General features: G+C 39.3%; 1 protein-coding gene and 1 pseudogene across 9 annotated transcripts in view; one reads left to right on the top strand and one right to left on the bottom strand.

Annotated features, from left to right (window-relative positions):
- The window catches only part of TJP1 (tight junction protein 1), a 253,410-nt gene that overhangs the window by 185,688 nt on the left and 53,710 nt on the right, over window positions 1–14,012 (top strand). For 7 of the 9 annotated variants that reach the window (XR_010933055.1, XM_067699305.1, XM_067699285.1 and 4 more), the window contains 3 exons: window positions 2,186–2,310; window positions 2,995–3,097; window positions 12,974–13,250. Coding sequence is in view for 8 of the 9 variants with exons in the window: in XM_067699305.1 (XP_067555406.1) it covers window positions 2,186–2,310; window positions 2,995–3,097; window positions 12,974–13,250 (505 nt within the window). In the remaining variant the exon portion in view is untranslated. The remainder of the gene's footprint in view (window positions 1–2,185; window positions 2,311–2,994; window positions 3,098–12,973; window positions 13,251–14,012) is intronic. The other 2 variants (XM_067699273.1, XM_067699311.1) reach the window with 1 other exon arrangement.
- On the bottom strand, window positions 965–1,494 carry LOC137203351 (large ribosomal subunit protein uL23 pseudogene; annotated as a pseudogene).

Genomic DNA, 14,012 nt, shown 5'->3' with positions numbered 1-14,012 from the left:
TGCCATTATCTTCTGCCACCCAGATGTTTTCCTGTTTATTTTTTTTTTCACATTAACCTTTTCTGGGGGGTATTAGCTTTATTGCAGTATAATTCACATACCATACAATTCACCATTTAAATGTACAATTTAGTGATTTTTAGTATATTCACAGATCTGTAAGACCATCACCAGAGTCACTTTTTAAGCATTCCATCACCCTAAAAAAAATAATGTTAGTCATAAACCATCCCTCCCCAATGTCTCCATCCCTTTCCACACCCTGGCCGTCGACAATCACCAGTCTATTTTCTGTTTCATACAGATTGGTCTTTTCTGAACGTTTCATCTAAGAGGAATGGTATGATATGTGTGGTCTTTTATGGTTGGCTTCTTTTAGATAGCATCATGTTTTCTGTGTTCCCCATTTTGTAGCATGTATCAGTACTTCACTCCTTTCTATTGCAGATAATTCATTTAATGGATATACCATATTTTATTTATCCATTCATCAGTGGATAGACATTTGGGTTGTTTGCAGTTTTGGGCTATTAATAAATGCTGCTGTGTGTGGGTATAAATCTCTGCACACGTTTTCATTTCTTTTTGGTATATACCTAGGCGTGGAATTGCTGGTGTTTATTCTTTTTTAATAAGAGTTTTTCTCTTTTCTTCTTCTTTGGCTATTTCAGTAGACTTTGGGGTAGAAGGGGAGGTCATGATGTATCCCCTGTCCCTGGTGAGCGTGGTCTTTGTGGATGGGACAGTAGTGGAAGGAAGTTGTTACCTTTGTCCTCAGGTGGTTTGGATTGTAGAGCATAGTGTAGTACAACGTTATATGAAAACATAGCCTCTGATTTTTTGATTCTGGAGCCCTAGGAGAATATTGGCTGTTTCTTTCAGACTACTCTGAATACTTCATTTCCTTTCTAGGGAATGGTGTGGATTTCTTTGAGATTAGGTAATTTTTATTTTTATTTATTTTTATTTAATTATTTTTTTAGAGTGAAAACTTCTATATTTAGAATTAGCCAGCTGGACTCAGTTTAGGTGATCCCAATTTTGTTGGCAACATCCAAAGCATCATAGTCAGGAGCCAGTCGAACATATGCCTTCTTCTCTCCATCAGGCCTGATCAGGGTGTTGACCTTAGCCACGTCAGTGTCATAGAGCTTCTTCACGGCCTGTTTAATTTGATGCTTGTTGGCCTTGACATCCACAGTGAACACCAGTGTGGTGTTGTCTTCTATTTTCTTCATGGCTGACTCGGTGGTGAGGGGGAACTTGATGATGGCATAGTGGTCAAGCTTGTTTCTCCTAGGGGCGTTCTTCCGAGGATATGTGGGCTGCCTCCTGAGCCGCAGTGTTTTGGGCCGTCGGAAGGTGGGTGACGTCCAGATCTTCTTTTTTGTGGCTGTGTACACCTTTCAGCACTGCTTTCTTGGCCTTCAAAGCCTTTGCTTTGGCTTCGGCTTTGGGAGGGGCAGGGGCTTCCTTCTTCACCTTTGGCGCCATCTTCGTGAAAAAAGCGAGATTAGGTAATTTTTAAATAACTTGGTAGTATTTTGATTGTTTCTGTGCTGGGCTGTCCTTAGTCACCATGGTAAAGATTCTCAGCTCATTTAGAAGTATATAATTAATTACGATTTTGTTTAATTAACAATATAAGTAATTAAAAAATGCTTGATATGATTAATGTATACTTTCTATTGTATGCAGTGTGTATAAGACATTATAGTGTATTACTTCAGTAGAGATTTTTAGGGTAAGTGAAGGAAGTTGATTTTCACAGCTGTTGATATTCTATTATATAAAATGGCACCCGGTTTATATGCTCATTAAATCTGTCATTCTGCAAATCAGTTGCCAGTGTTTGTGATGATCACGGCTGGGGGGCTGGGGGGCACTGCCAATTCCCTCAGGAACCCTTCTGATAAGCAAAAATGAATTCAGGATTTCAGTGTTCAGAATTTTTAAATGTGTTTTAGTTCTTAAAGAACATTCATGTAATTGACAGTTTTCGATATTCTGTTATGCCCAGCATTAAATTTATTAAAGCCTGCATTCCCATACCAGGATAGGTCATTCTGATGTGTTTCCATACAAGTGAGTGAGTATTTTGTAATAGGATTGTAATTTTTATATTTGAACTTTTTTAGATTGTAGAGTATGACATCATAACATTTTACTATAATTGTTACTTTAGGCTCCTGGATTTGGATTTGGAATTGCAATATCTGGTGGAAGAGATAATCCTCATTTCCAGAGTGGGGAAACCTCGATTGTGATTTCAGATGTGCTTAAAGGAGGACCCGCAGAAGGGCAGCTGCAGTAAGCATGTTTCCTACCCTCAGCCATTGGCATGCCATGCTAGTGATTTTTCTAAATTAATATACGTTTATGCTTATCTCTGTCATATATGGAAAGCTAGTATCACTAAACTTAAATAGAAGGTCACTGTAAAAAATAAAGATAGTGAAAAGAAAACTTGTTACTAAGTTTGGGGTAGAATCTAGCCTTCAGGAGCCTCTCACTCTGAGTCTTAGTGTTTTTGTTCAACAAGAAGATTAGCAAGAAAAAAGAGAGGCAAAAGGTACACTAGCAAAAAAATGAGAGTATGAGTAGAGGACTGAAAGAAAATTGGAAGGAGAAAGACTTTATCTTTAAAGAAGGAATAACTTTTTCCAGCATTATGACTTAGTATCATTGAATGCCTGTAACTGTACCACCAGAAGTCATTATGTGTATTGTGGTACCTGTTCAGTCCTTTTGGGAAACATTGTGTTAATAGTTAAAAAATTAATGACCTGTGGTTAGTTACAAGTGCTAAACATCTTTTGTGGGGGATTTGAAAATTAAATAGCTGGACATTATTTTATCATTGATCTGAAGACAGGTTAATTAGCCCATAATTAGAATATCTTTTTTAAAGATCCTATCTTAAAAATATCTTTATAAACTTATTTGTATGGTTTCGTCTAACTTGTTATTATTTTGGTCACTTTTTTTCCTTAGGGAAAATGACCGAGTCGCGATGGTTAATGGCGTTTCAATGGATAATGTTGAACATGCTTTTGCTGTTCAGCAACTAAGGAAAAGTGGAAAAAATGCAAAAATTGTAAGTGTTTTTTACCTTTAATTTTATAAAGATACCAACTTTACTGTTGGTATGTTTTTGGTGTTTGAATTCATTCTTCCCATTTAAGAAAATAAAATCTGGAACAGTAGTTCTAAAGTTAGTTGTTTACAAGTAGGAATGTTTCTTTCTTCTAATACCGGTGGTATGTTTTGTCACTGGTGTGTATTTTCTCAAAGCTCAGATACTAGGATTTTTTTTTGATTGAAAAAGAAAGGAAGGAGCTCCTGGTTGAATGGTTACCTCTTTATGGCTTAATGCTTCCTCTTTAAAAAAATACTTACATTAGACTGAATCTTGGCGTATAATCAGTTTAAAGTATTTTCTGTTATAGGTTTTGTTCAGTGGACAAATTTTATGTTGTCCCTTGAACATGTATATTGTTGCTACTTTGTTACTGTGATATAGTTTGAGGAAAGAGAGAGTGGTAAGGGTTTATTTTTTTGGTTGTTCTGTGTGTTTTGTTTTTTTTCTGTTTTTTGTTTTATAGAGTTGTTCAGGGTTCATATGTTTTTTAGTGTATTGCTAGACTCTTCTGTTTCATTTAAAACTAGGCACATGTAGCAGAGAATGGATTTAACGTTAAAATCCTACGTAAAATTGTATCTACATAGGGACTTCCCTGGCGGTCCAGCGATTAGTACTCTGTGCTTCCACTGCAGGAATCACAGGTTTGATCCCTGGTTGGGGAACTAGGATCCCACATGCCATGAGGCCAAAAAAAAAAAAAAATATATGTATATCTATCAATGCATAGAGGAGCACGTTAACCACTTTGCTGCCCCTGTTTCTGCCTTATCTAGACTCTGAAAGGCCTAATTAAGGTACTGCTTGAGGCGTTAGCTCAGGTGTATAGAGTAGGAGGAAGAGGCTGGCGGCTACATGGTTTGTCCTGCCTTGTCCACTGAGAACCTTTCTACTTTGCAGCAGACAGTCAGAGCCACAGTGGACCCAACAGAAAGGAGAGGGCTGGAGTGAGGAGGCCTGCATGGTGTTTTGACCTCTGGGAGCTATGGTGAGAGCCAGAAGGGGTATTTCCTGAGACTGTATACCCACAGTTGGAGGCCCTCTCACCTTGTGTAGGCTGCTGTGCCGTATGGCTCATCTCCGCACCAGTGTCCTTGCTGGTTAAGTGAGTTTTCTCATGTGGCAGTAGACCCAGAGTTTAGTTACTGCATTCCAGATGACAGGCATCTTCTACTGTGCATGTGTTTTCACAGCTTTTTGTTGTAACTGTATTTTTACATTTGGAACTCTAGTGTTGTTTTAAATTGCAGTTCGTGTACAGACTGGCTAGTTGATGGTACAATTTTTAAACAGTTTTTATAACATGAGATTGTAGCATTTACAGAAGCAAATTGCTAATTTTTATATTTGTTGGTTTTTATAAATTGAATAAGTGTTCTTCAGATGAGTCACTGCATATTCCAAGGTGAGCACCATAGGTAAATTGGATTTTTCTCCCTGTGTCTGAGGTTGTGAGCTTCACCCATAGCTCCAGCTTCATTCTTTGGAATATTGAACTGTTGTGTTTTTCCATGCAAAATGTTTAGTACACATGCCCCACATCAATAATACAACCAAGAAAGTTGTACTCCTACACTTCAGACTTTTCTAACCATAGAAATGATTTTGTAAGAAACAGTCCAAAACCTGTTATGTATTTGAAATAGCACATGTAAGAAGGATGAGTTTTCCTCTCACTGTGCTTCGCTACATCATTTGGAAAGGTGGAACTCAGGAAGGTTGGGCAAGTAGTTTGCTCTTCAGGGAGAAGCTGTAGGAGGGTTGGGTGGAAGCATGTTCAGTCAGCAGAGGGTAGCTGTTCATTCCTGCGTCTGAAGAGAGTGGGTTACGTCATCAACATACGCTAAGGTTTCATCATTGAGAATAAAACCGTAGTGTTTTAAAATGTGGCCTTTCATTGTAGGATGTCTTCCTTAACTCATCTCCTGCCATAACCAGAACCTCAGGTCACTATATATGTTTTTTTTCCCCCCAGTTCTGAGTAGCTAGCTCCTTCCCTCCCCGGCCCTGGGCTCTTATATTTTGATGGTTCTTAGTTTATATCTTCCCATAAACTAAGATCCCTTGGGCATTAGGCTCAATAAATTTCTTTTCCGTTGAATTAAAATGTTAGAACTCCTTTGATAATATAACTACCATAAATGTGCTTAATTTTGTTTAACAGTAGGTGAAGAGAAGATAGTAAAAGATTGTTTATAACATAGTGAACATGTGTAGTTTTTACTAAAATTCTGAACATACTAAAAAAGCATTATGAAGCGAATGGACGAAAACACCTTCCTAGAGATAAACTCTGAACACTTTAGTATTTACCCACATGGCTGCATAGCATTTCAGTGTGTGTGCACACTTCCTCAATGCATTCACTGATGGGCATTTCAATGTCCAGTTTCCACAAGTATTTTTTTAAAAATTAAGATTATTTTAAAATAATCTTATTAAAATTATTTTTAATAAGATTATTTTTTAAATAATCTTTATTATTTTAAAAATAATAAAGATCATCGTATTTCTATCTACTTGTTCAGTTACTTTTTAAGAATAACTTCTTAGGAGTAGCTTTTTAGAGTCAGATGGCATGAACGACTTTTGATACATGGATTGCCAATTTGCCCATTAGAAAACCAATAAGCTACTGAGAGAGTACAATTTTATCAACGCTTACATCTCTGCCAAACTGATGGACTAAACATAGTATTTCAAATTACAAGTGGGTTTGATCTTCACCTGGTATGTATACTTCCCGTTATGTTTCTTTGCCTGTTCCTATTCTTATGTTGATGACTGTCACACTAGTGTTGTGTGTATTAAGATGATTAGCCTTTTGTGGTATACACTGCATATATTGTTTTTCCATTTTCTTTGTGAGTGTGTGTACGTTGTTTACAGTGTTTTTTTGGTTTGCTTTTATATCATTTTATTTCATCATCATGGGAATGTTTTCATTTTTATCCTGTCATATCTGTCAGACTTTCACTTGATTGGCTCTGCCTTTGGTGTCATGCTTACAAAAGTCTTTACCTTACCAGAGTTATAAAAACATATATCTTATATTTTATTCTAGTACTTACATAATTTCATTGTTTTGTTTTATATTTGAATGTTTAATTCAGCTGACCTGTTTTGAAGTAGGCATTTTTTCCCAAAATTTTTGTTTCACAATTTTCAGTGTTAAAATCAAGTATGATTACCAAGCCTGAGTGGGTTTATAGTACTTAACTCATAATATAAATGGGGAATCATAGCAGGATTGGATATTTTTCAATGAGTTAAACACTTACTACGTGCAAATACTTCATTACAGATACAGTTAAAATGACCTGGCCAGGACCTTCTCCTCAGGGAACTTGAATTTCAGTAGGCTCGATGGGTACACACAGTCACAGCCATCATGCAAATCATCTGAGATGGAGGGTGCGTCAGGTGCAGATTTCAGACAGGTGGTGCTCACTCTCTTAGGGGAGTGATGGGGAAAGCTTTGAGGACTCAACTGGTTATTTTGTTTATACCTTACTAGGGAGCGATTGAAGATCGAAGTGCTAACACAAAGAATTGCTTCTAATACAACATGTTGGAGATGGAAATAGAGGTGAGAGTAAGACTCAGGGAGGCAGTGAGGGGTGCTTTACAGTAAATGTTGCCCGAGAAGGGCCTCAGCCATGAGGCACCAAGAGTAGCAAGGCAGGCAGCCTTTTCTTCATTCATAACAGGGCCTTGGCTGCCTGTCCTTTCCACATGCTGGCCTCTTGCTGCTTGTTGACCTTTAGCTTCGATGTGTCCTCAGGGAGGCCTTCTCTGATCACTCTTGGTGGTAAGAAGCTGCGGTATTAAGTGTGGAGCAGCCCTTTGAAGAAAGTGAGTCACAAAAGGAAGAGAAAAGATGATAGCTTGGAAATGAGTAGCGAGATGGGAATCGAAGATGAGTTTGCAGATTAGTAGGCAGAGGAGAGACTGGAGGTAAATAGGGAGAGATTATAGTTGTTGGTACCTGGCTTGCGGGGGGGTGGTAATTGATGAGGAAAGGTCTTGGAGGTGGGGAGGGATGAGAATAAGCCCCTCTGAAAGGGTGTTGTTCATGCAGGAAGAGGATCGAATTGTCTGAGACCAGGAAGGAAGACCAAATAAATGAGACACTGAAAGCATGTGGGAGTGGGGAGGTGAAGTGGCACTGATCTCTATAAATCAGGCCTAGTGACTGGCATCTCAGAGAACGGTTTCGGGATACCTGTGTTAGCACATTCCATGGAATTTGAGGCAACAAGAGGTAGATGAAAGGATTGCTGAATAAATGAAAGAATTCTTTCAAGTAAAATGAATTTATAGAGGAGAACCTAACCAGCCGGTGTGGGGATGCAGCCATCTGAAGGGGAAGATAATACAGGACAGGGTTTGACCTGGCACAGGACCAACGGGTCAAGAAAAAGTAACTTCCCCCCAGCTTTACTGAGATACAGTTGACATACGGCACTGTGTAAGTTTAAGGTGTGCAGCATGATGATTTGGCTTCATGAAATTATGACATCCATCATCTCATATAGATACAAAGTTAAAGAAATAGAAAAAAACATTTTTTCCTTGTGATGAGAACACTTAGGATTTACTCTCTTAGCAACTTTAATTATATTTACCATGTTGTACATTATGTCCTTAGTACTTATTTATCTTATGAAGGGAAGTCTGCACTTTAAAAAAATAATAATAATAATTTTATTTTTGACTGCATTGGGTCTTTGTTGCTGTGCGTGGTCTTTCTCTGGTTGCGGGGGCTACTCTTCATTGTGGTGCGCAGGCTTCTCATTGCGGTGGCATCACTCGTTGCGGAGCACAGGCTCTAGGCACGCCGGCTTCAGTAGTTGTGGCTCGCGGGCTCTAGAGCGCAGGCTCAGTAGTTGTGGCACACGGGCTTAGTTGCTGCGGCATGTGGGATCTTCCCGGACTAGGGATCGAACCTGTGTCCCCTGCCTTGGCAGGCGGATTCTCAACCACTGTGCCACCAGGGAAGCCCCAATTTGCACTTTTGATTGCCCTCATCCAATCCCCCCAGCCCCCGTCACCTCTGTAGCTACAAATCTGACCTCTTTTTCTATAAATTTGTTTGTTTTTGAAGTATAATTGACCTACAACACTGTTAGTTCCTGTTACACAACATGGTGATTCTATATTTCTCTACATTTCAAAATGGTCACCAGGATAAATCTAGTTACGATATGTCACCATACAAAGATACTAGGTAGTTACTGTGTTTCCTACACCGTACATTTCATACCCATGACTCATTTATTTTGCAACTGGAAGTTTGTTTGATCTGTCTCACCTGTTCCTTTCCCTCTGGCAGCCGCCTGTTCTCTATATCTGTAACTCCATTTCTGTTTTGTTATGTTCGTTCATTTGTTGTTTAGATTCCACATATAAGTGAAATCATACAGTAGTTGTCTTTCTCTGTCTGACTTATTTCACTTAGTGTAATACCCTCCAGGTCCATCTGTGTTGTTGCAGATGGCAAGATGTTACTCTTTCTCATGGCTGAGTAGTATTCGTGTGTGTGTGTGTGTGTGTGTGTGTGTGTGTGTGTATCAAATCTTCTTTATCCGTTCATCTGTTGATGGGCACTTGCTTTGCTTCCATATCTTGGATATCATAAATAATGCTGCAATGAACAGAGACATGCAAATGTCTTTTCCTTTTCCTTTCTTCCCTCCCCTCCTTTTTTTTTTTTTTTTTTTGGCCTCGTGGCATGCAGGATCTTAGTTCCCCGACCAGGGATTGCACCCATGCCCCTTGCAGTGGAAGTGCAGAGTCCTAACCACTGGACCACCAGGGGATTCCCATAAATGTCTTTTCTAATTAGTGTTTTTATTTTCTCTGGGTGAATAGGAGTGGAATTTGCTGGATCATATGGTAGTTCTATTTTTAATTTTTTGAGGAGTTTCCATACTGTTTTGCGTAGTGGCTGGACTAATTTACATTCCCACCAACAGAGCATGAGTGTTCCCTTTTCTCCACATCCTTGTCAGTGCTTGTTATTTGTTTTCTTTTTTATAATTGCCATTCTGACAGGTGGGAGGTGATATCTCATTGTGGTTTTGATTTGCATTTCACTGATGATTAGTGATATTGAGCATCTTGTCATGTGCCCGTTGGCCATCTGTATGTCTTCTTTGGAAAAATGTCTATTCAGATCCTCTGCCCAGTTTTTAATTGAGTTGTTTGTTTATTTTTTGACGTTGAGTTGTGTAAGTTCTTTGTATATTTTGGATATTAATCCCTTGTGGGTCATATTGTTTGCAAATATCTTCTCCCATTGCGTCTGCGGCCTTTTTGTTTTGTTGATAGTTAACTTCACTGTGTAAAAGCTTTTTTAGTTGAATGTAGTCCTGTTTGTGCTTTTGTTTCCCTTGCCTGAGGAGGCATATCCAAAAAATATTTTTAAGACTGATGTCAAATAGTGTACTGCCTATGTTTTCTTCTAGGAGTTTTATGGTTTCAGGACTTATATTTAAATCTTGTATCCATTTTGAATTTATTTTTGTGCATGATATGAGAGAGTAGTCCAGTATGATTCTTCTGTATGTAATTGTCCTGTTTTCCCAGCACAATTTATTGAAGAGGCTGTTTTTTCCCCATTGTACATTCTTGCCTCCTTTGTCATAGATTAATTGCCCATGTAAGTGTGGATTCATCTTCTGGGCCTTCTGTTCCATTCCATTGATTTATGTGTCTGGTTTTGTGCTAGTACCATGCTGTTTTGATGACTGTAACCATATAGTATAGTTTGAAATCTGGGTGCATGATGCCTCCAGCTTTGTTCTTCATTCTCAAGATTGTTTTTGTTTGTTTGTTTTTTGCTATTTGGGGTCTTTTGTGTTTCCATATAAATTTTAGAATTACTTGTTCTAGTTCTGTGAAAAATGCCATTGGCATTTTGATAGGGATTGCATTGGATATTTAGACGGCTTTGGATAGTATGGTCATTTTAGCAATATTAAGTTTTCCAGTCCATGAACTTGGTATATCTTTACATCTGTTCTCGTTGTCTTCAGTTTCTTGCATTGGTGTCGTTATATTTCCGAGTATAGGTGTTTTACCTCCTTAGTTAGATTTATTCCCAGGGATTTTAATTAATTAATTAATTAATTTATTTTTTGCGATATGTGGGCCTCTCACTGTTGTGGCCTCTCCTGTTGCGGAGCACAGGCTCCGGACGCGCAGGCTCAGCAGCCATGGCTCATGGGCCCATCCGCTCCGCGGCATGTGGGATCTTCCCGGACCGGAGCGCGAACCTGTGTGCCCTGCATCAGCAGGCGGGCTCTCAATCACTGCGCCCCAGGGAAGCCCCCAGGGATTTTATTTTTTGATGCGATTTGTAAATGGGATTGTTTTCTTAATTTCTCTTTCTGATAGTTCGTTGTTAGTGTATAGAAATACAACAGATTTCTTTGTATTAATTTTGTATCCTGCAACTTTGCCGAATTTATTGATGAGCTCTTAGCAGTTTATTCATGATGCCTTTAGGATTTTCTATAGAGTATCATGTCATCCTCAAACAGTAACAGTTGTACTTCTTCCTTTCCAATTTGGATTCCTTTTCTTTTTCTTGTCTGATTGCTGGGGCTAGGACTTCCAACACTAAGTTCAATAAAAGAGCGACAGTGGGCATCCTTGTCTTGTTCCTGATCTTAGAGAAAATGCTCTCAGCTTTATACCATTGAGCCTGCCATGTTAGCTGTGGGCTTATATATGACCTTTTTTATGTTGAGGTATGTTCCCTCTATATGCACTTTGTTGAGTTTTTTTAATCATACGTAGATGTTGAATTTTATTAAAAGCTTTTTCAACATTTATTGAGACAATCATAAAATTTTTCTTCCTCAGTTTGTTAATGTGGTATATATCACATCGATTTGTGGATATTGAACCATCCTTACATCCATGGGGTAAATCCCACTTGATCATGGTGTATGATCCTTTAAATGTATTGTTGAATTCAGTTTGCTAATATTTTGTTGAGTAATTTTGCATCTATGTTTATCATTGATATTGGCCTGTAATTTTCTTTTCTCTTCTCTTTGTCTGGTTTTGCTCTCAGGGTGATGCTGGCCTCATAGAATGAGTTCAGAAGCACTCCTTCCTCTGCAGTGTTTTGGAAGAGTTTCAGAAGGATACATGTTAACTCTTCTGTAAATGTTTGGTAGAATTCACTTGTGAAGCCATATGGTCTTGGACTTCTGTTTGTTGGGAGTTTTTAAATTATTGATTCAGTTTCATTACTGATAATTGGTCTGTTCATATTTTCTATTTCTTCCTGATTCAGTCTTGGGAGGTTGTACATTTCTAGGAATTTGTCCATTTCTTCTAGGTTGTCCATTTTATTTGCGTATAATTGTTCACATTAATCTCTTGTGATCTTTTGTATTTCGGTGCTGTCAGTTGTAACTTCTGCTTTTTCATTTCTGATATTATTGATTTGGGCCCACTCTCTCTAGTGCTGGCTCACTGGTGGGTAGAGCTGGGTGGCTGGTTGTGCGGCCAGGGGTCCTAGTGTAGGCTTGCTGGTGAGCAGGCTGGTTTCAGACATCACTGGCTGCAGGGTTCGGGGTGTTCCAAAGCTTTGTAAGCCTACTGGTGAGTGGGGCTGGATCCCAGAGTGGCTGGCTGATGGGTCCAAGGTGTTTCAGAGCTAGTATCGGCCTACTGGTGGACAGGGTCAGGGTCCTATGTGTCCCAGGGCTAGTGCCCAGCGTAGGCAGGCTGGTCATGGAGTCTCTGGCTGCAGGGCCCTGGGGGTCCAGGGGCTGGTGCCAGCCTACTGGGGTGGGCTGGGTCCTGACTCAGCAGGTACAGGGCTGTGGTATCCCGGGGCTAGAGAAAATCATTTAAATATCGAAGCATGACAACTCATCAAACTTGGGAGGAAGACAGTTGAAACCAGGAGGGAATTGATGGACTAGGAGAATAGGAGGGCATGGAGGAGTCAGACATAAGATGGACATGGAGAAGTTTCAGTAGATCAGGGTGTCAGAAGTAGAAGACAAGGAGTGTTACTCAAGAAGATCTTGCAGATCTCTCATGAGATCAAATGTATACTGGTGTGAGAAGACAGAGTGCAGTCCAGGGATTAAGAGGCCACTCAGTCAGAAGGCAACGCAAATAGATCTTGATCTTACAGAAAGTAAAGGAAATAAGTGGACAGGGAAAATTGAACCAGTATCAGAGTCAATTGAGTAAAGAAAGCCAGAAGAAGGAATTTATGCATAGACCATAAATTACAAATTTTGGAGAGAGAGAAACAAAGTTTGTATTGGTGGAGTATCATGGAGTTATTAGCTCCAACACAACACTAAGTTCAGTGTTAGTGTGGAAGTACAATAAATTTCTCTCTTAGAGTTCCAGTAGGACAGTTGTGGGCCTTGATACTCATGGATTCTGAAATTTTTAAGGAATCAAGTTGGGCCTGCAAGTTTGCTCTGGTTTGGTAACAACTACAGTATATTTGATTGTATTAGAGTACAGTGCTCCCTCCTTTATTCAAACCACCAGTAATTATTAGTTTTCCTGTAAGCTTGTAATTATTACACATAGAAGATCTTCTGAATTAATTAAGAACTTTATTAGGCCCTCTATTCCAAATTTGCTTCTTAACCAGATCTGTTTACCAGGAGAGCAGAAAAGATAACCAATATAGAAAAGTATTCCTTATTAATTTGTTATATTTGTGTATTATATCTCTTATTTATAATGAGTATGAGACCAGAAAAATGTGATCTTCCTCTCTTAAGAACTGAAAGTACATATATGAAAATCAGCTCATATTCTAATCCTTCTTATTTGTAGACCATTCGAAGGAAAAAGAAAGTTCAGATACCAGTAAGTCGTCCTGATCCTGAACCAGTATCTGAGAATGAAGAAGATAGTTATGATGAGGAAGTACACGACCCGAGAAGTGGCCGTGGGGGCATGGTTAACAGGAGGAGTGAGAAGAGCTGGGCCAGGGATAGAAGTGCAAGTCGAGAGAGGAGTCTGTCTCCGCGATCTGATAGGCGATCTGTGGCTTCCAGTCAACCTGCCAGACCCACCAAAGTCACACTGGTGAAATCCCGGAAAAACGAAGGTATTTTCTACCAACTCGTTTATCATTTTCACATGAAAATTTTAAGACTAATTTTAATGAGAAGTAAGTTTGCCATCACTTTATATCTTTGCTTTGTTGTCTTCTGTTATCTTCGTTTTTGTGTCCTGTTGCTTTAAATCAAATCCTGTGATGTCAGGCTTCAGGGGTCATCTGTTTCCTCTTCTTGAATCATTTTGTTGTAGCAGATAGTACTTCACATAAATTGTCGAGTAGTTGGATTTTGGATTACTTCTTGTGAGTAGAATAGGCTAATACAAGAAATGTCACGCCATCACCAAGTTGCAATTCAGTGTTTTACTTAGCTGTCAGGATCAGTAGTACCTACATCTGGGTAGAAATCATTGGATTCGGAGGGAGGGCAGGCTGCCTTTTCTAAATGGAGAGTCGGGGGGAGAGGACCCACCACAGGATATTGCTCTAAAAGCAAAGGACTTGTTTGTCAAAAAATTTTGAAACTGAAGCCTAGCTGCCTCCCCTCAGGTAATCACATTTGGTACAAATGAGTCTGATTGTGGCTTCTTGCTGCCGTGGGCGTGTCTCTCCCATGCAGGAAAGCGTTGATGACTGATCATTTTGATAAAAAGGTGTAAGAGTATTTGAAGGCTGGCTCTGATCCGCTTTACTGAAACCTGACATGTCTCCTGGTTATTGCTCCCCTCTGCCCTCATCCATACCAACTTCTCAGTCAGACTGTCTGTGTTCAGAGCTGTTTCTCCTTGTTCATCACTCACTCTTCAGCCC

Source organism: Pseudorca crassidens, chromosome 1 (assembly GCF_039906515.1).
Source record: "Pseudorca crassidens isolate mPseCra1 chromosome 1, mPseCra1.hap1, whole genome shotgun sequence".
In the NCBI taxonomy this organism is placed as follows: domain Eukaryota; kingdom Metazoa; phylum Chordata; class Mammalia; order Artiodactyla; family Delphinidae; genus Pseudorca; species Pseudorca crassidens.
The sequence above is the reverse complement of the archived record's forward strand: the minus strand, read 5'-3'. Positions and strand labels throughout refer to the sequence as shown.